The following is a 24,699-nucleotide window of genomic DNA, read 5'->3' on the forward strand; positions in this document are numbered from 1 at the left end:
TAAGGATCAATATCTTTAGACCAATAGATTGGTCTGTGTTAAATATTGGTAGCGCGAAGAGGTAGCCATTTCATTCTTACAATAGAGCATGCAAATTAATTCTATATGCACTGGCGTGTAGGGGTATTGCAGACGTTGCAGTCAGTAGCTGGCATGTTGCACATTATATAAACACACATTTATTGTGATCTGGAGCAGAGCATGTGGCCCCAGGCAGGTCTAATGATCGCTCCGTGCATCCCACATTAGGACCTCAGGGAAGAAGACAATCAAATCTCAGGGTGCTGATCTGGGGAACACTGTGAGCCACCAGATATCTGTATTGTTTCATGTGCTGCTGGATCAATATAAGCAGAAAACACCGCCTCTTGGATGCATCAGTCGGAGGGAGATAAATTAGGGGTGCTGTCTCAAAAGCAGTTATAATTCGTGGCAATAAATTCTGTAACCGACAGGAAAAGTCTGTTGCTGGTTTGATCCAAAGAGCTGAGACACTGACGGCGGCTGCATGCAGACTGTTGGTGCATCGTAAACAAATTTAGGTGTCTAAGAAAATACTTTCAGACGGGAACATTTTGGACTTTACAATGCATGTTTAGCTCCCAGCTGCCTGGTGTTGACGCACAGCTTTTTAGATTTCACATATAATCTCCAGTCTTCTTGAAATAGAAAAGAAAACCTCTGCAAACTTGGGGGTGCTCGGTTTATGAGTGGGTGTCATCTTCTGGAGCTCCACACTTGGAGCGTTAGTGTTAAAGTTCCTACTTGTTGAGGCCCCTCCTCAAATAAAAAGCTCCTCGATCATCCGCGGACATGGCAGCGTTTCACCTCCTGCTCCTGTCTCTCCTCTGCTGCACCCTGCTCGGTGAGTACAGCTGATTTATCCTCGCTCATTTCTCTCCCCATCGCTTTAACCCCTGACTGATTGTGGTCGGTGTCTGTCTTTTCACGCGCCGTGACAGTGTCCCGGTGCCACGGGGCCTGCGCAGAGGTGGACTCGGACACGGAGGCAGTTGCGGGCCGCGGCTTTAAGCTGGGCTGCATCTCCTGCAAGAGGAGGAGTGAGGTGGAGGGCTCTGCCACCGTCGAGTGGTACTTCCGGCCCAAAGGAGAGGCCGACTTTGTTCGCGTGAGTACGCGGTTACGCACCTTTACTTTAGTCCTCGCATTAAATGTGACTGACACAGCAAAGCGCTGCTCTCCTGCGTGCAAAGGACTTAAAGTCGTGCAAGCATCCCTAAAAACTAAACTTGCACTATGCTACAGTGCTCAAAGCTCAGTCTATCTTTACATTATCTCTACATATGCATGGGCGGTATCGTGCACACACAACGTCTTGTTGAGGTGCAGCTGGAATCGATCAGAGCGATATCTGAGCCAGCAGAGATTATTAAAGCTCCAGAGATGACACATCTGCTGCTGACCTTGTGTTGCGACAGCATCCTGTTTGTCACGTGACCACGTAGCTGCACCCATTCATAGTTCCATTATCCAAACGCAAACAGCACATGTGAGGAGCCTTCTGTGGTGGGGGCGAGCTCACATCCGCTCCTGCATCCACCGATCCTCCCTTCCCGCTCACAGGAACAGCAGGCCCAGGGGTCCACGGGCCCCTGAGAACCCTCCTCCAGATAACTTTGTATTTGATGTCACATAATAAAAAACTTTAGTCGATAAGAGAGTCCAGGAAAGTCCTCCCACAAAACTGGGAATAGCCAAAACCTAGATAGATAGATAGACAGATAGATAGATAGATAGATAGATAGATAGATAGATAGATAGATAGATAGATAGATAGACAGATAGATAGATAGATAGATAGATAGATAGATAGATAGATAGATAGATAGACAGACAGATAGACAGATAGATAGATAGATAGATAGATATGCTTTATTGATCCCAGACTGGGAAATTGTTGCGTAACAGCAGCATCAAAAACAAATACAGCACAGGAGAAAATAAATACTCAGAAACATGACCCTGATACTAGAGGAAGGAATATTTACATCCAAGAATTGTAGCACAGTAATGAATAATAACCTCAACTATTGTAAATCTAAAATAAAATATAGACTAAAAAACACACTTAAGTAATCTAAGTATAAAACTAAAATGTAAACATACTTTGCAGGAGGTCCAGGTGTCAGTGAGAAACATACAGTCTTCAGAATGAGTGAATGTGCCACGACATTGTGCAGGTTGTTAATGTGCCAACCAGCTGATAGATAAAGACACTCAGTCTTGTCTCACAGTCCTACAGGTAACATAACTAACAATTTAAAATAAATACAACAGAAGAACAAAGTAAGGAAATGACATTCAAAAGCTGCAGACATTAAGTGAGATCCAAGTAATGTTACTTAGGTCTTAAAGCATCATTTGTACATTGTGCAAATCACTGTGCGAAAGCGAGTTTTCTGTCACAGCAGCGTGTTGATTATCTTGCTGTGTCTGTGGCTCCAGATCTACACCTACAATGAGGACGGCCCCACCATCGAAAACGAGCACTTCATAGACCGCGTGGACTGGAACGGAAGCAAGAGGAGCAACGACATCCAAGATGCGTCCATATACCTGCTCAACGTCACCTTCAACGACACGGGCACCTACCGCTGCTTCTTCAACCGCATCCTCTCCTACGAAAACTATGAGTACAGCACCGTCGTCAGCAAGGTGGTCCACCTCTCTGTGGTGGCTAAAGGTACGGCGAGATCGGCTCTGCAAATGTTTGGTCTGTGATATGAGCGTATGGATAGAGATAATCAGATTTTTACAAAGCATTTAAAGGTCCCATATTTATGCCATTTTTAAGTTCACACTTGTGTTTGGAGCTCCCACTAGAACAAGTTTACATGGCTTAATTTTCAAAAAGCACACAGTCGTGGCTGCTGCAGCTGTTTTCAGCCTCTTTCTGCATGCTCAGTTTTAAGAGAACAGAACAATCTGTGTGCTTTTCTGTCACCTTCAACATTTCGTGCTACCAGGAGCAGGTGTTGGTGAGAAAAAAAAAACAATGAGGTGGATTCAGAGGGTTGTCGGCCTGCTGAAGGGCTGGAGGAGGTCACTTGATCAACATATCCCTTTATGACATCATAAAGTGAGGGCGAATCTTAACGGCATGTTTTGACTGGTGTTTACTGAAAGATGGAGCAGGAGAAACAGAGAGAGGACGGTCTTTTCTCATACTTTGAGGGTCTCTAGGCACATATTTATGTCGAAAAAGTGCATTTTGCATAATATGAGACCTTTAATGGGTGTCGAAATGTAATGTTACATTTTTATATATTATATTAATATTAATATAATATTTAAACGTTTTTAAAACAGGAGATGGTTTGAGCCATTGAACTTCATTCCATGTTGAATGCCTCTTGAGTGCAGTCACACTTTTTTGATCTTGTGTAGAACACTGAAAGTGCGGAGTGACAGACACATAACTCACTATGATGCTTGGTTATCTATCCATCCATTATCTATACCGCTTAACCTGAAGGCTGGAGCCAATCCCAGCTGACACTGGGTGAGAGGCGGGATACGCCCTGGACCGGTCAGCAGTCAGTCACAGAGCCGACACATAGAGACAGACAACCATTCATGCTACGGGCAATTTAGAGCCACCAAATAACCTAACCTGCATGTCTTTGGACTGTGGGAGGAAGCTGGAGCACCCAGGCACGCGAACCATGCAAACTCCACACAGAAAGGCCTCAGACAGCCGACACGGTCGAACCTGGATCCTTCTTGCTATCGGGCAGCAGTGCTAACCAGCAGCAGAGCATATGCTGTAAAACAGATGGTACATTCTTCTTTAACTGTGCCTGGAAGGCCTAAATTTAGGGTGATGGTGGTGGGTTCTTAAATTTTGCTGCAAATCTTGTGATTTTATGCCACTTTATACTTGTACACCACTACATCTCAGAGGGAAATATTGTGCTTTTTACTTCACTACGTGTATCAGACAGCTTTAGTTACAAACTAAAGATTTTCACACACAAAAACATACGATGAGTTAATTAATTGTTATAGATTAAATTACCCAGCAATATATACAAGTACAGCCGAAATGACAAGTCAGTTGCAAGTATTTCGATGATCGTTTAACTCATTTCTCATGTAAGAACATTTCATGGTTTCAGCTTCTCAAATGTGAGGACTTGCTCCTTTTCCTTTACGTTATTTTGATCATGTATTTTTGACAATATGTAGGTCTGGACTGTTGCTTGGATGAACGAGCATTATGAAGGTGTCACTTTGGGCTGTGGGTGACTGTGACGGCATTTCTGACCATTACACACAAACCAGACAATCAGTAGATTAACAGAGAAGATAATCCGCAGATTCATCCATAATGAAAATAATCATTAGTTTAAGTCAGATACAAAATAGAGATTCACTTTAACCGACTACAACAGCAAATCCTGCTTTTATATTATTGCATGAGGAGTAATGAATACAACAGTATAACACTCACATGGGACATTTCTCTGCACCGAGTACTTTTACTTTTAATACTTCAAGTCTATTTTCCTGATTAAACATACATACTTTTATTCAAGTAACGTTTTCAATGCAGGTTTTTTCTTTTAACAGAGTATTTTTACAGGATGGTATTTTATTTAAAGAAAGGATCTGAATACTTTCTCCACTGCTGATTAAAAAAAAGCAGCATCAGGAAAGTGAAGTAAAGGTTTATGTTGTGTCTACGACCAAAATAAATGTTAAGGAAAAAGCACTTAGATACCCCGCTGTCTGCAGATCTAGAGAGGACTGTCAGAGGGTTTTATTGTGCACTTCGGCTCCATACTAACCCGTCTGTGACAGTCCTCAGTACAGTAAACCGTCTATGTGACAGCAGAGTGGACAGAGTGAGGGTTTAGAGGCAGGATGGGACTCAGCTAGTTTCTAAAAGCAGGTCTGTCTAAGCCTCAGGTAGCTTTTCATTTTCAGTGCATCACAAGCTGAAATATTCTTGACAGAACTGGCTGCAGATGCATCAAAACATAATGCAGAGTGATGATTAAATAATGGGCTCTGAATCCTAGTTTCTGCTCTCTTAGAGCTTTGTTAGGTTTCCTTTTTGGTGTGTGTCTGACCTCTTCGTTTCCTGTGTGCAGCCACCAGAGGAACGGCTTCCATCGTGTCCGAGGTCATGATGTACGTGTCCATCATTGGCCTTCAGGTCTGGCTCCTCATAGAGATGATTTACTGCTACAGGAAAATAGCAGCAGCTGGGGAGGAAGCATTACGAGAAGCAGCGTGAGTACTTTAACTACATACATCTGTACGATTACATACTCCTGCCATGGGAAAACCCTGTAGCTCCAGTTCTGGTGATTTGGCTTTGGCTTTTATTGAAGAGTTGAAGTGCATTTGTTAAACATTAGTGGCCAAGCTCAAAACATCTCTGCAGTTCACGGTTCTTGAAATGCAGATACTTTGGAGATACAAGGTTTTTTTAATCCAATAACATTTAAACTTCACACAGGTATGTGTGTTGTAGAGCCCAAACAAAGTACTGGGTGTTTAAGACAAATATCTAATGGATATTTGAGAGTAAAAAGGATCCAGTAGTGATACATCAACCGTTGTTCATTTCTAACATGAACATACGACATAAGCAGGAATTCGTCACAGACGGATTGTGGCTGAGCGCGTCAGTTCACCGTTACAGAGCCTTTCAAACTCCCTTCATGTAATGGAAGCAGCGTTTCTAAATGACCTCTATACTGAAACTTGTTCTCCAGTATATTGGCCAAGAACAGGATAGTGTACAGTGAGCCGGTCATTACTGTGAAACGACCCCCCCGACAGGAAGCAGAGAGGTCTTGAATCATCCCGGCTGACTGTACATTATCCCGCTTATCCCACAGCTTCATGCTAAAGGATTCAACCATTTCTTACACAATACTGACTTAAAAAAAATACTGATTTTATTGCCTCTGCTATCAGAACAGCGACTATAACAACAGATATATCCGTTTGGTGTTAGTGCATGTGAAGCTTGACATAACACACATCTGGGGTCAGGTCCCATCTTAAAAAGCAGTGAAAACCTTCTTCTCTGCTGTGACTGGGCCTAAAAACCAAACTAAAATATCTGGTGTGAAAACGATGCTTTGAAAAGTGTGTATTTCCTCCATGAATACCACCACATGCTATTCATGTTCTCCTGCCGAAGTCACACCTTTTACTTTGCTACGCCCTCTCTCTCGTTCATATTCCTCCCTCCCACTGTGCCTGTGCTCTTATCTACTCATTTGTAAGACTGTCAGTGTGTCCATCGTGTTTGTGTGTTTTCACTTGTGTCTCTTTGTCTCGCGTCTCACGCTCCCCGTGTCTACCTGTCATGTTTCCGTCTTGTCCGTCATCCTCCTCCCTAGTAAAAACCAAAACCTCCCTCCTGTAAGTCAAAAAAGGAACAAAGACCTTTCATACAACCATAGCTGTGATGATTTGTTTTTTCATTTTTTAGAACCCATTTCATTGTGCTACAGTAAAAAGTTTAACACTGATAATGACTTTCTTCCTCTCTTCCTTCTAGAAATGCTGAATATTTAGCGATAGCCTCAGAAAGTAAAGATAACTGTGCGGGCGTGCAGGTCGGAGAATAGCACAGGTACGTCGTGATTTCAAAGCCTTTTACATCATTTGCATTTCTCTTCAGAAACACTGAAGAAATGAAATGTACAAGTCTGGACATTGAACCTCAATACTAGTTTGGTCCATACAGCAGCTCTGGGAATTTAAAACTGTCAAAGACCAAAAGCTGGCGCTGAATACTCACTCAGATTGATCATGCTCTACTTATTCTTGGATCAGTTCAGCCGTTTTCTGATTTGAATAATTATTTTGTCATGTCCATGCTGCACAGACTGTGTGCGCTCTTATGTGATGTATTCAAGAACTGTTGGACATTTAAGAAAACGAGCTTATTTGCCAAGTCAGATAAGATAAATGTGTTAATTATACTCCTTAGTTTTTGTAGATTTAACAAAAGAGAAAGGATGTTTATTACTGAGCTTTAGAGGTGAGGCTCTTCCCTGTTTTTAGTCTTTATGCTAAGCTCAGCCAACAGGCTGCTGGCTTTGAATTTCCTCTAACTACTCCTCCCATGTCGGCCAGGTGTCTCTTGTAAAGGAGTACATATTTTCCTGGTTAGATGGAAAGTTAAATAAAATAATGTAAATATATTTAGGATGAGCAGCTGCTTGTTTTATGACAAAGTTTAACATTGAAGCGTCTGTTGTGAATAGTCACACTGTGTGTTTAGATTTCAGAGCTTTTAATGTTGCACTGATAAACAGGATTTTCTATAATCACAGCGGTTTTGAACGAGTGCCATTAAATCCATTAATACGTGTTGTCTTTCTCTTCAGGCTTCTTTCGTGGACTGAAAACATCCTTCCAACCTCTGACCTGCATGAAGACAACTTAGAGGGAAAACTCCTCTTCATCTCGAGTCTGTATTTTCCTTTTTCCCTGACAAAGATCTCACATGGATATGACACGCAAAGAGCGCATGGTACCAGCACTGTATATAGTATTCTGTGCACAAAAGCATGTTCTGCACTTACATGAGAAACCATTATGCATTAATGAGCCACATTGTTAAAAGCATATACTGTACATAACAGTATTTCTTTAAGTATACGTAATCGGACATTTATATAAAAACTAAGCGGTACTATGGCGGTCTGTCGGACTCCATGAGGCTGATTGTATAAGAGAGCTTTTTACTACATCATCACCGCCTAATGTATAATAACGAGACATATACGGTAAAGTTACTAAAATAGAATGTAATGGACTATGATAGACTGTCTCTCAAGTCGCTAGTTGTACATTCAATGAAATCTTAAGATGTACTAATAAAAATAAAAAAAACTGAAAAACTGCACATGATGGAGACGTCTTCTGTTGATGGTAATCACGTGCGTCACCTTAGCGATCTCTGCTGATTTGTCTGAGAAAGACTTTAGAGTTGCTGTTGATACAGAAATAATAACAATAGAGATAACTTAGAATGATTTTATTTTAATTTATGTTGCTGAAGCAGTCAAGCTTTGTATTTTCAAATGAAAGAAAACTCTTCCAGAGAGCTCATTGGATTTACAGCACATCCTTTAGATCGTCTGTCCACTCAATCAAATCCCCACATTTAAAGGAATAGTTCAGCATTTAGGGGAATATGCTAATTTGATTTCTTTCCAAAAGATTCCGTGTAAAGATACCACCCTCATGTCTTTGTGTTAAAGTCATAATCTCAAAGGTTTTCATTTGAATAAATGTCTGTTAAGTCACAATCTGTCGCTGAATGAGTTGACACAGCGGTGGCTGAGCCCACGGCCCACTGATGGAAGCCTCTGCTGTATTCTTTGGTTTCACAAACTGGGTGTCGAAGGCGACATTGATGGGAAAAAAAAAAAATCACAAGCAGCGTCCGTCACCCAGCAGCTGTTGGTCCATCAGAGACGGTGGGCGGAAGAGGCGTACTGTTCTGTCTGTTCTCTGCTAGCGTTGTGAGTAAACCGTTGCTATGGCCGAACAAAGAAAAGATCGAGTACGACATGATCAAACTTCATAAATAAGTGCAAATCCAAAGAAAAAAGTCAAAACTGTCAGTGAGGATCCCAGTAGAGGTCTAAAAACACACCTGCAGTTACCGTTTATCGCCGTAAGAATGAAACAGAGATCTTTCAGATTCTTTAACACGTCGTATCTGGGTGTTTGCAAACAGAGAAGTAAAAACCATAATTTATGGTTTTAGAAGGACTTATGTTGTTTTAAATTTATCTATTCGCCCTCCGAATCTGTGCAGCATTTCCATCTCTAGTATGGCTTGCCAGATACAATTAATGACTTAAGTACACATTTCTGTAGTACTATATCTGGCAGCCTCACTGTGATGACAAAGCTCTTGAAAAATAACTGCGCCCAACTGTTTTTCACCCAGAAATAGTTGCAGGGCATTTTAATCTATAATGGATGAAAGAAATGAGGAACATGTTCATTTGTGGGTTTTAGAGACAGCATCAGACTATCTGTTTCTAGCTGTATTCATTCTAGTATTCCCCTTCAGATTACAGCTCCGTTATTATAGCGGACTTGAGGGTGGTATCGATCTTCTCAATCAATATTTCCCAAAATGTTCAGCTCTTCCTGTATGGACCAAATCCTTCCTGGGGTCACTGAAACCTCTCATCAAACTTACATCCCCTATAGCTGTAACACACAGTCTGTGCCAGGGTACTGAGGCAGGTGGAGCTGGTACTTCCTCTCTAGGCCTGGCGGCACAAATCGGCCTCCGAGGAAGTGGTATCGTCCTCTGAACAAGGTGGCAGACTTCTTGGGAGCAGTGAGAGAGATGAGCATGTCGGGCTGCAGTCCATCTGCACTGCCTTGCTCCACGTCCCAGCCTTTGAAAGACAAACAAACAGGATATTAAACTTCAGTCCAGGCTTCCTCCTCTTCTTGTAACTGAATATGCACCGTAGATTACATATGGTTTGATCAAATAGTAGCACTACTAGTCACCAAAATAACATAGGATTAGTTGTTTTGGGAGCAGAACACACATGCAAATTCAGTGATTAATCTTCTATATTGGTCACACACAGATAAATGAGAGAGATCATATTCAATACAATAATCTGACTCACCAAATAACTGATAATGGCCACATTTCATATCTTAGCCACCTGGATTTATACATTTTGTACACTTCTAAGTGTTTTTTCAGCATTTTGCCACTTACTAACTCTCATACTGTATAATTCAACAGTAAAGCCACTGACTTTACCCAGCTGAGCAGAGCGTGTTTAAATAATGAGACAGGTTTAAAGTCTCAGAACAAACACTATGAGGCTGGACTTCATGTTTGCCTCTGGAGAAACTGGACATTATATTAAGCTAATTTTGTTAAATGATCTTGGATGCATATCAAGCAAAGCAGTGGAGGAACACAGTATTGTGTAGAAATCTATTAGCTAGCACTTCAGAGGACTAGAATTCACCAACAAGGTAAGAAGTGCATTTTTCATTAGTGGAAATCCATATTCTTGTGCGAGAGCCGACCTGAGGGGATGTCGATGCTGGCTATGGGCACTGCCGTCTTCTTCAGCACGTCTAGGATGGATCCAAAGGGCTCTCGGACTGCCCCCTTGAAGCTGAAGCCGAAGATGGCGTCTATCACCAGGTTGTACGCCTCATCGATCACTGCAGCCTGAGAAATAGCATTTCACAGATGGTTTTTCCTTTAAGATTGCCTCAAAAGACCAACATCAGCATTTTACTGACACAAAGTGAATGTGTAAAAACTCAAAATGTTATAAATTGCACACAAGCAATTTGAAAATATCAGTAACGCCACAGATGAAGACCCTGCATCATTAGTAATCCATTATACTATTAGCTGTGTTGTTAGTTGTAATTAAAACCCTAATTACCCCACAGGGATAATTAGAGCTTCATCTAATCTAAAAGGTCGCCTCATTTAGCAACATCATAATGTGTAATACAGAAGTCGTATAGCTTGAGATAAAATGCAGACTCATAAATATTATACGCAAACCCACTGCAGACTATGCTGCTGCATAATTCATTAACACCAAACCTCAGGCATCTCAGTCAGGAAGGAGATCTCCATTTTCTGGCACTGTGTGGTCAGGCCCTGGAACAGAGGTTTGTTTGGCCTCTTCGGGTACAAAATGGTGGGCTCGTAACCCTGCAAGAGGACACACAAAGTGGTAGAAAGCATTCTTCATAGTCTGACAGCCACATAAGTCTGATAAAATAGCTGTGAAAGAACTCTATTAGATTGGTTCAAGGCTGCCGCTGAGGTTTTATGTCTCAAACACTGTCTGGTTTTCTGTTACTACTTCACTGTCTGAAGTCAGAGTGTCGCTGAATACACTAACGGAGGGTTAACCAAGTTGGCCCTCACACTCACAAATCAAAGTACTGCGTTCAAAAAGTATAATCGGCAACTAAAATATTAGCATTAAAACATATTTCTATATTTCAAAAGAAGACAAAATAAAGCACCACTGTTTCACTTTTAATAAAACCAAATCAGTCTTTAAGGACTCAGTGCTTAAATACAGTGCTTGACCAAATGTAATTATTTACTTTCCACCCCAGCTGCAGAGAATCTTACTGTCACACAAGTAAAGGACACTCACAAAGAGTTTAAGATGTCTGGCACAGACCAGGCCATCGCCCCCGTTGTTACCTGGTCCACAGATCACCAGCACAGAAGGTCTGGCCTTGACCAGGGAGGTAATCGGATACGCCTGCAGGAAAAACAACAGACGAAAAAAATAAAAATCTATACAGCACTGCAACACAACCGGTATTGAACAAGGAAAAGAGGATTTTCTTTACAGCAGCTATTAAAGAGAAATGCTTCTAGTGATGCGGTGAGAAGACGGAGAAATCTGATTATTCCCCTCTTCAGGCAGTAATCTGATTTAGACATATCCGTGTTCTGTAAATTCATAATGAGGTTTACTCGTAGCACTGCAAGACTTAACGTAGAGAAACCAAGTACGTCTGATACCTAAAAGGTCTTTACGCTGTGAGCATGTGCTTTTAAAAACACACCAGTCCAGAGTTATGGCAATTAAGATACTGCTTTAGAGGGTTTTTAGGGAAAAATGCAGCTCTACATTAAACATTATACACTATTTATTTATTGAACTATTTATTTCAAAATAAGAGCGCTGACTGACGTCTCACCCTGGCGATGGCTGTGGCACAGCTGAGTCCAGCCAGCTCCATCAGCTGGTCCACACTGAAGCCGTACTCACTGAAGAGCTCCTCGTCAATGTGTTGGGCCTCCTCCTGCCTGTGGAGCATCTACAGGTCAGTTTGGACAATCTACACACACATTAAGTCTGTAAATGGTTTTTTTACTGCTCTGAGCGCAAGATAGAAAACTCCACCCGAGATATTTGATGGTCTGGGCCATGGTGGATGCTGGTCTGCTGCTGAAACAGTCCTTCTTGTGGTTGTTAGCTGCAGCGGACAGCGGACATGTCCCTGTCTGAGCGAGAACTGCCCTTGAGGTCACCAGGAAGCCGATCCCAAACAGAGCTCGCACCCTCAACATCCAGATGGATCCAAAGTCCTGGAACAGAAGAGACAGCAGTGATCTACCCTGAACTGAAGGAAGTCTGTCCCCACATCGATCCCATGATGTGATTAATGAGCTAATGGAAGTGTAACTGTAAAGCCTACGTCAAAACAAGAAACAACAGCTCCACTGTTGATGAACACTTTCCCACTAATAAAAGCTCTGCTGCTCAGTCTGCTGACGCTGCCACCTCCCACAGCTGCTATATTGCTTTCACTGCTTGCTTGCATTTTTCTTCACTTCCTCCATCCACCTGCAGGCTCTGTACTCACAGTCCCTAAAAGGCTTCTGCATCAATCATTCCTGCGCTTTCAACTTCTGCTCAGTATGATTTACAGGAAGAGATGAGTCGTATCAAGCAGGGCAGCAATTTATTACACTCATGTCTATTAATCTGTTGATTGTTTTACTGATTAATGTATTAATCATTTCATTCATAAAGTGTCAGAAAATAATTCAAATGAACCGTTATGGTTTGCAAGAGTCCAAGTTTAAATTGTTTCATCTGAATTAATGCTGACAAGACCAGACGATCCATCAATGAATCAGTTTATAAAAACAGAATCACCAAACATTTGCTGGTTGTGACAATTTGCTGCTTTTCCCTGTTTTATATTATTGTAAACTGATCTGACCTTTAGCTATTGGACTGCTGATCAGACAAAAAAAGTAACCTAAGGACATAACCTTGTGCTTTAGGATACCGTGATGGACATTTTAAACTTTTTTTCTAAACTTATTTTACAGCCTAATGAACTGATGATGAAAGCAACAGTTAGTCGACAGTCAGAACTCCAAAACTATAACATTTACAATCACATAAAACAGAGAAAAACACAGATTTTCACATTTAAGAAGCTGGAGCAGCAAATATTTGGTATTTTTAGTTAACAAAGGACCAACCATCAAAATGTTTTAAATACCAATCAAGTCAGTGCTCATGTCATGTCTAAATTCAACATAAAAGATCATATTAATTAAGAAATCAGAAAATAACACTGTTTGAAACCTAGTTTTACTTCAAAACATGCAGCTCTAATTAACATAAACGTGATTACTGTTAGCTACATTACTACTTTCACACAGCTCCACCTGTATCACTTTACATGTAACACACTTTGTAACTTTAGCTGAAACCAGCTAACTGCCCTGAGAGAAACACAATTACATGAGTCGGGTGTGTTAATTAAAGAGCTGTATTGAGTTACAGTTTATGAACCATAGACTTAAAACACAGAAAGATCAAGATGTGTTTCAGCTACAGTCAACAATTTGCATTAAACTGATAGGAAATGCTAGCTAACCTTCAGCATTTGCTAATGTTATGAGTTTTATTTGCATTACTTCGTGACAAAATGTTAATGAAACTCACCAAATGTTACCGAGCCGGTCTTTAAAAACAATTTAACATGCACGTGTGTCCTTTTAAACAATAAACAATGCAGCGACACAACTTACAGATCAATAACACACCGATAGCAGCCAGAAGATGTGCAGCGCCACTCGCGTCACAACAGTGTGAACCACTTCCGGGTTTGAAAAAGAAGAAGAAGAAGAAGAACACTGCTCTGGTTTCAAAATAAAAGCCTGATCTTTGCACAGTACCTGAAGGGGTATGCTTTTATTGTGAAAATGGACAGCATTGGAAGAAGTATTTACATCTTGTACTCAAGTTGATGTTGAAATACTACACTATAAAATAGCATAACTCTTTAATCTTAGAGAAAAAATCCTAATCTGTGAAGTAGATACAGCGGGCAGATGAATGTGGTGGAAAAAAAATACAAGTAAAGCACAAGTGCCTTGAAGGGGTGTTTAAGTATTTTAATGTGTAATAAGTAAGTGCGCTTCCTTATTTTAAATCAATGCCAGTTCATGAATACCTTATCAACATTAACCCCTCGAAAATATGGTATTGTTTACTGTGATCTCTGATTTCTCTTGTTTTTAATGAAGTGTGTTGATCTGAAGTTGAATGTTGATGGTTTAAAATATACATTTCAAACACTTTCAAATATTGATTACTGTCAATATTATTATTAATATTACTGTCTGTTGTCGTTGATTTTTTAAGGACAGAGGACCATTTCTTCAAATTAATCTCAGTTAGACAGCCACAGTCGGTCTGTCAAATAGATCACACAATTACAATAGCCTGCCAATTATAATGTTTACATGTAGTGGTAAATCTGACAAATACTGCAAGTACTGAGACGGCTGTCACTGCATTATTGCTGAACACAAGACAAATATGGCAGAACTGTAGAAACATGTTTATTGATATCAGCAAAAATACAGAATATTCTATGGATCTGTTGCAAGGTCGGGGTAAATTTATTTGAACTCCCAAAGCAAATTTCATTCAAAATAAATGTACTTCTCAAAATAAGTGTTTTAAGCTGTTAAAAGTAACTGGTAGGTTCATATTTTACTGCTAAGTGGAAGGCTGGTAGAAATTTGTGATCCTTAAAGTCACCAATATAAACAAAAGTGGCTGTTTTAATCACTATCTAAACTCAAGAAAATATTTCATAAGCATGCCTATGTACATTATAAAAAAGCAGTATAAAGTTTTATTGCTTACAATACCTTGAAAAGGACACGAAGAGAACTAAATAACTAAAACTGGTGACTAAAGAACTGATAACTGAGAACTAGATGAGATGAAGTGGTTCAACATGGATCCAGGATTCACATAATTGGACAGCTGTCCATTCTGGTTCCAGTCTAAGAGGAAAGATTGACAAATTTACGATCATCTCACACAAATCAATTCAAAATAAAGACAGAAAAAAGTGTCAATGAAACAACTTGGTCTTTAAAAGGTTTTAATAGGAAGCCATATATCAGCTGTGTGTGTGCCCACCTTGCGAGGAGTGCTGGTGCTGAGCACGTAGGAGTGCGGCAGTAAACCCTCGGAGATGCCTCCACTGCGGAAGGAGCGGGAAGCTGAGGACACGGAGCAGTTGCTGGACTTGTCTGAAGGAAGTCCGCAGGAGCCGCAGACCACCGTCCGGCTCCGCAGGTTGTACTCGCTGTCCCCACAGGTGCTGTGAGCCACCTGCTGACACAGATTCAGCATTAATAGTAGAGCATTCAATAAGAACACACTCAAACCCTGCTAATATGTGTGTACTGTATAGAAATAACAATATATTCTCCAGTTTTAGCTTCTTAGATGAGTAGATTTGCTAAAAAAATATACAGTTTCCACTCTTTCAGACGGGTGTAGAAAATCCATAGAATGAGCAACATTTCATAACAGATTAACAGGTTGTTTATATGTTTTTGCATCATGTCAGTGCACGTGGCAGCTTCTAACATTTACATTAATTTAGTTTAATAACAGGAACCTGCTCTATTGTCCTACCCCAAAGCACTGAGTGTTTAAAAGTGCATTTGGCCTCATCAACAAGGTGCAGGACCCCCAATGACACACTCCTCATTCGTTCATCATCTGTTTACCTGTGCAACATTCAGAGCAATATTTAACTTATCTGTGTAATATGTTCATCTCTTACTGCTTATCTAGCTCTTACATTTAAAAAAAAAAAAACAGATATAAGGTACATTGTTCACTGTTTTCTCATAGTCTGTATGTTTCATACTTTTATATTTATGTTTGCTGATTATGCACCACTATGTAAAGGCAGACTTACATAGTGGCACAATAGTATTTAATAAACCTGATTCTGATTCTAAAATAGCTCATTTAATATCTCTGGGTTAATGTTCAGTGTTCTTACAGTGTCTTCAGGTCTAATTCAATACACTTCAGCTCAATGTATCTTTCTCTATCTGTGCATGTTATCAATATGATTTCTCTCACCATGTCATCATCCTCTTCTTCTAACTGTGTGCGGGTGACCTTCCTCATCGCCATTTCCTGGAGGAAATAGTATCATGGTGTTCATTTATTTATTCATGAATGCCAATTCTGACATGGAACTAGACAGACTGTGGCCAATAATCAAATATCATTATGAGCAGTTTGACTGCTAAATTCAAAACACCTCTCCGTTGGCGCTGATCAGAGTGGTCTGGAACATGTCTCCGGTTCCCCAAGAGGCCTGAGTCTTCCACACCAGGTCAGAGGGAGGATTGTGGGTTCCCCCAGCACCAGAGGCCCAGATCTGCCAACCGTGCAAAAGGTAGAGTCGGGTGAGGTGTCTGTAACTGTGTCTGTCTGATCTGTGATTCTGCTGAGTAAAGCAGCTGCTTACCGTGACCCTCTGACCGGCCTTCAAGGTGAATTTCATGGGGAACTTGAAGATGATGGGAGCACCAGATCCTACCTGCCGCTTCACCTGCCAGTTCCCCATATTCTGATCCTGGTGGTTGGATAAAATGTATTTTTTCAGATCCAGCAGGTAATATTCTCCCTCAGCAGATGATCATTTGGTTTTGTAAAGATGTTTCAGGCAACTTTGTGCCTGTAGCTTCAAATGAGGGAGCAGATAATATTCAATTATCAAACCATTTCATTCATTCTCTCACCTCATCTGCTTTGTTGCTGAGTCTGACATATTTCCCATCCAGGTCCACCTCATCCACAGTGACCCGTCCGCTGGCCGAGGCCTGCTGGGTGATGCGGGTGCGGGCCACGGCTCCACCTGCAAAGCTCGAAGCCTCACTGTCGGTGTCGTTGGGGCGGCGCCTCTTGGCAGGAGAGCTCCGAGCGCTGTACTGGACTGTTCGAGAGTGAGCTCCGGCGGTAGAGGAGCGACTCCCTGTCATTTTGGCAGGTGGGGGGCTGGGGGAGAGACGCAGCCTGCAGGGACAAACATGACAATGTTGATTAAACAGGAGTAGAACAGCGGCAAGAGGCAGTGAAAGAGATATGACAGACAACTCTGTCAGAAATGACTATTCAGTTACTGTCAAACCCTAATTTTATTAAATAAACTCCTTGTGATCCCGTGGCTGAGACTCACTGGCCTACGTACCTCTGCTCCTCTCCCTCCAGCAGCTTCCTGTAAGCACATATCTCCATGTCCAGAGCCAGCTTGACGTCCAGGAGCTCCTGGTACTCATCCAGCTGCTGTTGCATTTGCTGCCTCATCTCGGCCATTTCTCGGTCTTTCTCCCCCAGCAGGCGACGTGTGGTGTCCCGCTCCCGAGACAGGGCGTCCTCCAGGTCCCTTATCTTGGCCTCGCGGGCCGCCAGCTGGATCAGACAGAAGAATCACACAGTTATTCAATTAGACAACTCTGAAAACACACCCTCAGAGGAACAAGAGGGGCCGATCGCATATGTCAATCCCTGCAGCAGTTGGACAACCGCTAACTGGGTGAAGATGAGGGCTATGGGACATTTTGGCCGCATAATGAGCTTTATACTGAATGTCAGTTTTGATAAGCTTAGCCTAAAGACAGTGAAAAATGTTTATTTGATCTCAGAGAATAAAAAACAATCCAATTAAAATGATGCTCCTTTATGCACTTCATGTAGAGTATACATTTTTAAATCAAATTAAACAGACATTATGTTTTGAATATAGAAACGAGGAGAACGTCACACAATGCATCTTCCCTTGTGCTGTAAATCTATAGAGGCGAATGTTTATAACGATAAGCATTAATCATACATGCATCTTGCATAAGATCCTGAACGTGATCTGTGTGTGATCTGCTCATGTCGGATCACCTGTTTCTGCAGCTGGCTGAGCTGAGAGGACGCAGACTCCAGTCGGATTCGTGTCTGCTGCAGCTCCTCGTGTGCTGCTCCCACCAGGTGGCTGCTCCTGTCCGCCGACTGACGGGCATTTTCCAGCTGAGAGAAAGAAACAAGGTGGGAAATGAATACAATTGTCAAATAACTGCACTGTCACTCTCATTCTGCTTCATTCTGTGTGTGAAAGTAAATGTCCTACCAAAATAGTTTGATATATTGCTGTCTTATGATGTTTTGTTTGTTCTGTGTTGTTTGACATGTTGCTCCTCTGAAGACCATTTCTTCCTCTATCATGTTTGAACTCAGTTTTGTTTGACCTCATATCGACGTTAAATTGATGCTCTACCTTGGTGTTGTAGGTCTTCTCAATCTCATCCTTGTACATTTTGATCTGCAGCTCGTGCTGATTACGCATCTCCGCCAGCGCCTCAGCCAACTTGCTCTCAAACTCCTGCTGATGGCCGTTGTCCAACTCAACCATGCGAGACTCATGACGCCGCTTTACCTCCCGCAGTTCCTGTTGGAGAATTCATATCAAAATCATTTGCACTCCCAACTACATGTATTTTTTAGATACAAGGCAGATGCTTATGGGATAAAAGAGGGGAAAAATACATAAGTAGGGAAAGTGAAACTTCTCTCAGGTAGTCTGACCTCAGAGAGCAGGTTCTTCTGAAATTCCAGCTCCTCTTTGAGGGTCTGGATCCGATTCTCTCCGTCCACCCTCCGCAGCATCTCGTCCTGCAGCTGCTTCCTGGTATCACCCAAATTGGTGTTCAGCTGGGAAAGCACAAAGAGGAACTAAGAATTAGAGCAAAGCACGTAAAACATTCACATCAACGTGCCACAGAGTGCAGAAATATGCAGTACAACCAGTAAGAGGGCAGGCGAGTATAAGGATGTCCTTTAATTAAAATGTCTGAGCTCAAGCAGCCATGACAGAAAGAGTCTTTCCTGCTTGAGTCAGCGAAGAAATCCTGCATTTGCTCAATCAAACACACACAAATACTGAATTCAGTAAGGTTCTTATTTTATTTCTACTCGAGAGAATTATAATTCATTTACATTTAAGGCCTGGGTTCATGAGGCCCTTTAAAAACTCCATTGGACATAAATAAATAGTGGTTGTAATTGGCTCTTTGATAAAGTGACATTTAGCTTCACAAAGTGGGACACAGAGGACTGAGGGGGACAAGCTGAGAGTTGCTGAGCTTGTAGGCTAACTGGGCTTTAAATTGAGCGAGTGTGTGAGTTTACCTTGGCAACCTGCGCCTTAAGGTCCCTGTTTTCCACCTCGAGGTTTCGCTTCTCTCCCAGCGCCGTAGTCAAGGACGCATCCTTCGAGTTCAGCAGAGCCTCCAGGTCTTTGAGCCTCTGCAGCGCTCCGGCCAAGTCTGACTCCTTCTTGGTGTTTCTGTAAAGACGAGAAGAGCCTCAGATGTTAAACTGCATTTTCCTGGATGTGTTTATAGTACCGATAGAGGACATTTCATTCCACATCCACTCTGTAACTTAATATCAAGTGGAAGGTGAATTACTACAGTTTCCTTTACGCAGGCTAATGACACAAATATGTGCTATTTTTGAACGCTGGACGAAACTGGGGAAAGACCTCGGTGGATATGACTCATAGGCCACAATGATGTGCGTCCAATCGCTGTATCTGGTAGCCACAAGCCACAGCAGTTGGTGTTTAGCTGAGACGCTGCCATGGCAACGGCCTGGCTTTGCCAAACACAGCAGCCATCATCTCAATATTTATGGAAAAATAATGGCAGCAAGAGCGGAGTCCTCCAAACACTGCCACGTATTGTGTGCATAGCGATTGCTTTTTGGTGTAGGAGGAGAAACTGGGGAAAGAGTTAGTCATCAGGCTCTGGATGTGGCAGCATGGGAAGGAGCCGGAGTGGAAGTCCAACGTCAAACTGCAGTGAGCAATGAGGAGGATATGCTTACAGCAAGGGAGTGGCCCCCGGGAGCAGGGCAACACTGCTCCCAAAGTGTCGGCGAACGTTACACAAGCATCCAAGATTAAGAGCTAATGAGTAACTGTGTTCTGCTGCTGCGGACCACATGCACAAATGTTTTAGATAAACACTGCAATCACAAACCCTCTCGCTCAGGCTTTAATGGACAATAAGATGCCTTTAACTAGGAACATTTAGCAGAAAAAATAAATTTCAGGGGCCTCAAGGCAGCTGTTTCCTCTCATGATCATGAGATGAACAAAATATCTAGATCAGTAGTGTTTTTTTTTATTTTGATTAAAGGCTATATTTATAGACCAAAAACCTTTATAATCTAGGAAAAGAAGCAACTGGTAACACAATTTGTGCTTTGTTTTTGAGAAAGACTGGAAATTCTGACGTTAAAGCTTCACTAGGAACTGATTGTTATGGGATAACAGTAACAACAGTGACGGCAATATCTACGTAAAGTTTGCTAACTTTAGCTCCTGGTCATACCAGACCACCTGAGGCTATAACAGCAAAATCCTGAATGTACTGAACTGAGTAAAGGTGCTTTTTATTGGTTTTATTGCTTCTAAACTTGGGTTTTCAAATATTTTGAATGTCTTTTAAAAGATAAAATCCTGCTTTAATTGTGACGAAAATACATCTTTCAACTCACATGGGTGCAACTACAGAATCTAGGGCCCTTAACGTGCTGAGCCCCCCCACCCCCCCCCCACACTGATCAATGTAATCCATCACTGTTATATTCCTCCTTTTTTTCTTCACTAGTATCCTGACAGATTGTGGTCAGATTTAGATTTGATGTGTGGTAACCCACCTTGCTTTCAGCTCCTTGTAGTCCTCTCGCAGTTTGCCCAGCTCCAGCTGCAGCCGTGCTCGCTCTTTGGCCACAGAGTCCAGAGTCTGACGGGCATCGGCCAGTTCGGTCTCATAAGCCGCCTTCAGGCCCGTCAGCTCCCGGCTGACCTCTGTCTCTGACTCGGTTATGCGCAGACGCAGGCCGGCGTTCTCCGACTCCAGGAAGCGGACCTTGTCGATGTAGACGGCCAGACGGTCGTTGAGGTTGCTCAGGTCCTCCTTCTCCTGGAGCCGGGTGATCCGGTTGGGGGATATTGGTGTGTTTGCACCTCGGGGAGTGTTTTTGGGCGTCGCCATTGCACTTATCTTCTCCAGGAACAGACATGATTATCAAAATTAATTGCTCTGAAACTTTGTTTCACATGCACAATAAATTAACAGGATCTTTTTATTCAGATGTACATAAGCACATGTTGGCACTGTACTGCATGAAGTACTCAGAACTATAAAAACAGGACTTTACACAGGAGGGTGGAGAAAGTTGACCTCTACAAATCTAGTCAACATGCACTACTGTTATTATTAAAATAAATTCATTAAATAATGATTAAAAAAAGCCTAACTTATCTATAAAAGTTACTAATTTTACTTTAAAGAAAAGGTGTGGACGTGTGAGTATAACAAAATCTGAAAAGAAAACATAATCCACTGTCTCCAGAATCGTCTGACTCTTTGAATGCAATGGCATAAAACATACAAAAGAGAAAAAGAGTAATTAATCAAAAGACATAGGAGGGGTCATCGACTCCACCCAAACATCAAAGTCACGTCCCTGCACAAAAGATGCCAACTTTGACATGAAGATTTACCTTTTTAAAGCCGGTGAGAGGAAGAATAAAACTCTGCTCCGGGGATGTTCGTAGACGTCTCTGCTGGTTTTCTTTCTTACCTTGTGATCAGACTGTCGCTCTCAGCTCTCCAGCACTGCTCAGTCTGTTACTGCTCTGTCTGCAAATGCATCTGTGAGTGCCCATATAGGAAAGAATGAGATGGGAGGAGAGGAGAGAGGTTGGCCTCAAGTTTGGCACTTAGTAGGTGGTTGTTCCTCTCCGTCTGTCTCTCTCTCTCTCTCTCTCTCTCTCTCTCTCCCCGTAATGGGTGTGCAGTCTGAATGAATGAGTCATCCTCTGCTAGAAGAAACTCACAGTGCCATGTGATCCATAAAAGAGATCATTTTAAGCAGATCTAATCCCTGACCGTTCACTTCTACGCCTTCACTTTGACTCAAACCACACTGTTTATACATCTCCAGGAAGTTAAAATGAACAAGTTGTGTAAAATATTTTAATTTGAACCTCTAAATACAGAGCTGAAGCTTCAGAGCCTGAAGCCTCTTTTTATGCATACTGACTGCAAATAAGCTCTAAATTGCTTCCTTATTCTTCAGTTAAAACATCTTAACAGCTCAGTTCACAGCTTATATTAGTTGTGTTGAGCTATTTCACTTGTTCTTGCTTGAGTTGTTCACTGACCACAGCTGAAAGTTTGGACATTTTGCCAATAAACCCAATCTGGGGGTTGAATAACGCTGAGTGTGATTGTTCATCGTCAGACTGTGCAAAAGAAGCAGAATGTTTTCCAACCTTAAAGCTACTTAATGATAAATAAAAGTGGAGAACTGGATGTTAAGGGGCTTTAAAAGCTCAGCTGAGTTTGGAATATAATCATCAGACATTTCCATCATCTGGTCCCAGTTCATCGTTCTCTTTTGTGCTTACATACATTCAGCATTTTAGCTGTTTTGATCAGTTGATCGATACCAAATAAATGTCAGGCAACAACAGGAAAGCTGTGAAAGTCCTTCTTTGTATGAGCTGCTGTGATTGGATAGTTACATGCAAGTTAACCCTGGTTGTTTAATTCAACTAAATACAAAGAGGATGAGACACAGATACACATTTTTTTAATTAAAAACGTGCATCAAAATAAGTTATTTCAACCAAAATCATTTTAAAATGATGTTGTCTGCTGCGGCTTTAATCATCAAAGTGTGGTACTGGATGTCTGGGCCCTGCTTCTGCCGTCCATGAGTACAGATACAGTAAGAATATTTATTTCACGTGTTACAGACATGTTTTTCTTTCTTTCCGTCTTTGCCCTTTAATCATTTACTGTCTTGATCCCCTTCAGATTTATCTAGTTTCCCCCCCATTGAAGGAAAACCTTCATATTTGGATGTGTTCATTGTGGACTTATGTCTGCTTGTGATCCAAACACATTTTATCATGTTCTCATGTTGCTTTGCTCCTTTCTACACTCTCTCTATTCTATATTCATTGCATTGTGTCTCTTTTGTTGCTGCTGCTTTGAGGTTTCATTGTATGTAAAGCACTTTGTAAACTTTTTCTTTTATTTATTTTTTTTAAGTGCTCTATGGATGCCGTATCTATCATTATACACTACTCACTAAAAGTTAGGGATATTCGGCTTTCAGGTGAAATTTCAGGATGAACCTAAAATGCATCCTAAACTTTCCAGGTGAACTTAATGTGACCTTCTCTAAACTTTTGAATGCACATGTCCAACTGTTCAGTGTTTCAGTACTTTCTGCACAAGTTGCTGTTCTCTAACAAGAAGCTTAACAGCAACATTCACAACAGGTTTGATCCATGAATCCACCAATACATTTCCTGCTTCAGTTAGAATTGGTATTTAAACAGTCCTCCTCATCCTGCTGTTCACATTCTGACATCATGAGACCAAGACGACACCTAACAACTGATCAGCAGCACCTCAACACTGGAGGCTTCAAACAGGAAGTCCTCAGACGGAGGTGTTCACTGAGCTTAGAGGGTCACAGAGTGTCATCAGGAGGTTGGAACAGTGATACAGAGAGACTGGAAGAGTCACAGAAAGGAGAGGAGTGGACGTCCTTTGGCCACATCCCAATTTATTGAGACACTGAAAACATTTTGTTGTGGTATACCTACCACTGTTGGTAGATTTTCTTTCAATAAACTGTTTAAGATGAATAAAACTACCATTGCATGCTTCTACTTAAATGCCCTACTTTCATGATATAATATCACTGTAGCATTCACTTTTTACATTTTCCATATATTTCACCTGAAAGTCGAATATCCCTAACTTTTTGTGAGTAGTGTAAATTAAGATGTTTTGAGGAGTTTAATGTATTGAATCTTTCTGTTGTTTTCTGATGTTTTCAGCCCACAGCTCAGCAGTGGGACTCTGCAGGTCATTTAATAATCTATTTGTGGATTTAACGAAACGTTTCAAAGGAGGAAAAGTTTTAATCTCAGTCATGGTTGGTCGGACTGTGTGCTGTGTCCCCAGCTGAGGACTTCTTGCCTGCTGACAGACACAACATCGCCTCCAAATGGCTGAATTAGATGGAAAATGTTGCCGCTGGCTGCAGACATGAAATAATCCCTCCGGACTGTTTTCTAACTCCCTCCGCAGACCGGCGGATCACAGCCGCAGGTATGTCTCCTGGTTCTCAGGTGAAAAACGGGAATTATTTGCCCAACACAACGTAAAATCGTGAATTATGTGAAGCGTGTGGGAGCTGCGCGATGTCTTGAGGCGCGACGTGGACCGTTTCTGTCATGTGGTTTGTGGGAAAACCCGGATTGGATCTCGGCGGTCACCTGGGCGGAGGAGCTGGGGGGAAAAAAAAAGTGACGCCGAGAGGCTCGTTGTCTCGGTGTGTGTGTGTGTCAGATGTGAGCAGCACAGGTCGATGTGACCAACTGGGATCATTAGACAACATCAAACTCCACAGCTCACACTAACTCATCCGTGCACGTGCAGGTTTGGGGCGCAGAAACAAACACCGCAGTCGTTTCCAACCACAAAAACTCTTTACACCAGCTCGGTCACGTGAATGCTGGGTTACATTATCAGAAAGCTCCCAGAGACAGAGCGACAAAACACGTTTCACTAAACACATGAATGTGCCCGCACAGACAAAGCGCGCTAACTAGTCCACTCCATATCTTATCGGGCGCAGCTCTCAGCCCGCAGCTTTGCGCGGATAAACAGCAGCTGTGCGCAGCAGAGCAACAAAAAGGAAACCGAGGACAAAAAGACTTCCA

The 24,699-nt window shown here is 41.8% G+C and overlaps 3 protein-coding genes across 6 annotated transcripts; 1 reads left to right on the forward strand and 2 right to left on the reverse strand.

The window, feature by feature from the left end:
- Positions 1-260: 260 nt before the first annotated feature.
- scn1bb (sodium channel, voltage-gated, type I, beta b) lies at positions 261-7,892 on the forward strand. The gene is made up of 6 exons (XM_070846077.1): positions 261-865; positions 963-1,129; positions 2,467-2,704; positions 5,118-5,259; positions 6,545-6,619; positions 7,380-7,892. The coding sequence occupies exons 1-5, from the start codon at positions 814-816 to the stop codon at positions 6,612-6,614; spliced, it is 669 nt and encodes a 222-aa protein (XP_070702178.1). The 5' UTR covers positions 261-813; the 3' UTR covers positions 6,615-6,619; positions 7,380-7,892.
- A 129-nt stretch (positions 7,893-8,021) lies between these two features.
- On the reverse strand, positions 8,022-13,644 carry naxe (NAD(P)HX epimerase). 3 transcript variants are annotated; one of them, XM_070846073.1, is made up of 7 exons: positions 13,595-13,644; positions 11,946-12,130; positions 11,740-11,848; positions 11,184-11,294; positions 10,616-10,726; positions 10,078-10,225; positions 8,022-9,419 (listed from the first exon to the last, which is right to left on the reverse strand). In XM_070846073.1, exons 2-7 carry the CDS (start codon positions 12,110-12,112, stop codon positions 9,220-9,222), a joined length of 846 nt encoding a protein of 281 aa, XP_070702174.1. In that variant the 5' UTR covers positions 12,113-12,130; positions 13,595-13,644; the 3' UTR covers positions 8,022-9,219. The 3 variants fall into 3 exon arrangements, with proteins under 3 accessions (XP_070702174.1, XP_070702175.1, XP_070702173.1); XM_070846074.1 differs by having other exon boundaries at positions 13,610-13,628; XM_070846072.1 differs by having other exon boundaries at positions 13,509-13,613.
- Positions 13,645-14,550: 906 nt separating this feature from the next.
- On the reverse strand, positions 14,551-20,941 carry LOC139215182 (lamin-A-like). Of its 2 annotated transcripts, none has more exons than XM_070846061.1 (12): positions 20,604-20,941; positions 19,068-19,224; positions 18,465-18,590; positions 18,157-18,327; positions 17,784-17,909; positions 17,083-17,303; positions 16,634-16,907; positions 16,360-16,467; positions 16,150-16,269; positions 15,966-16,022; positions 15,003-15,197; positions 14,551-14,863 (listed from the first exon to the last, which is right to left on the reverse strand). In XM_070846061.1, the coding sequence occupies exons 1-12, from the start codon at positions 20,939-20,941 to the stop codon at positions 14,828-14,830; spliced, it is 1,929 nt and encodes a 642-aa protein (XP_070702162.1). In that variant the 3' UTR covers positions 14,551-14,827. The 2 variants fall into 2 exon arrangements, with proteins under 2 accessions (XP_070702162.1, XP_070702161.1); XM_070846060.1 differs by having other exon boundaries at positions 15,003-15,200.
- Between the last annotated feature and the right edge of the window lie 3,758 nt (positions 20,942-24,699).

This window comes from Pempheris klunzingeri, chromosome 16 (genome assembly GCF_042242105.1).
Source record: "Pempheris klunzingeri isolate RE-2024b chromosome 16, fPemKlu1.hap1, whole genome shotgun sequence".
Lineage (NCBI taxonomy): Eukaryota > Metazoa > Chordata > Actinopteri > Acropomatiformes > Pempheridae > Pempheris > Pempheris klunzingeri.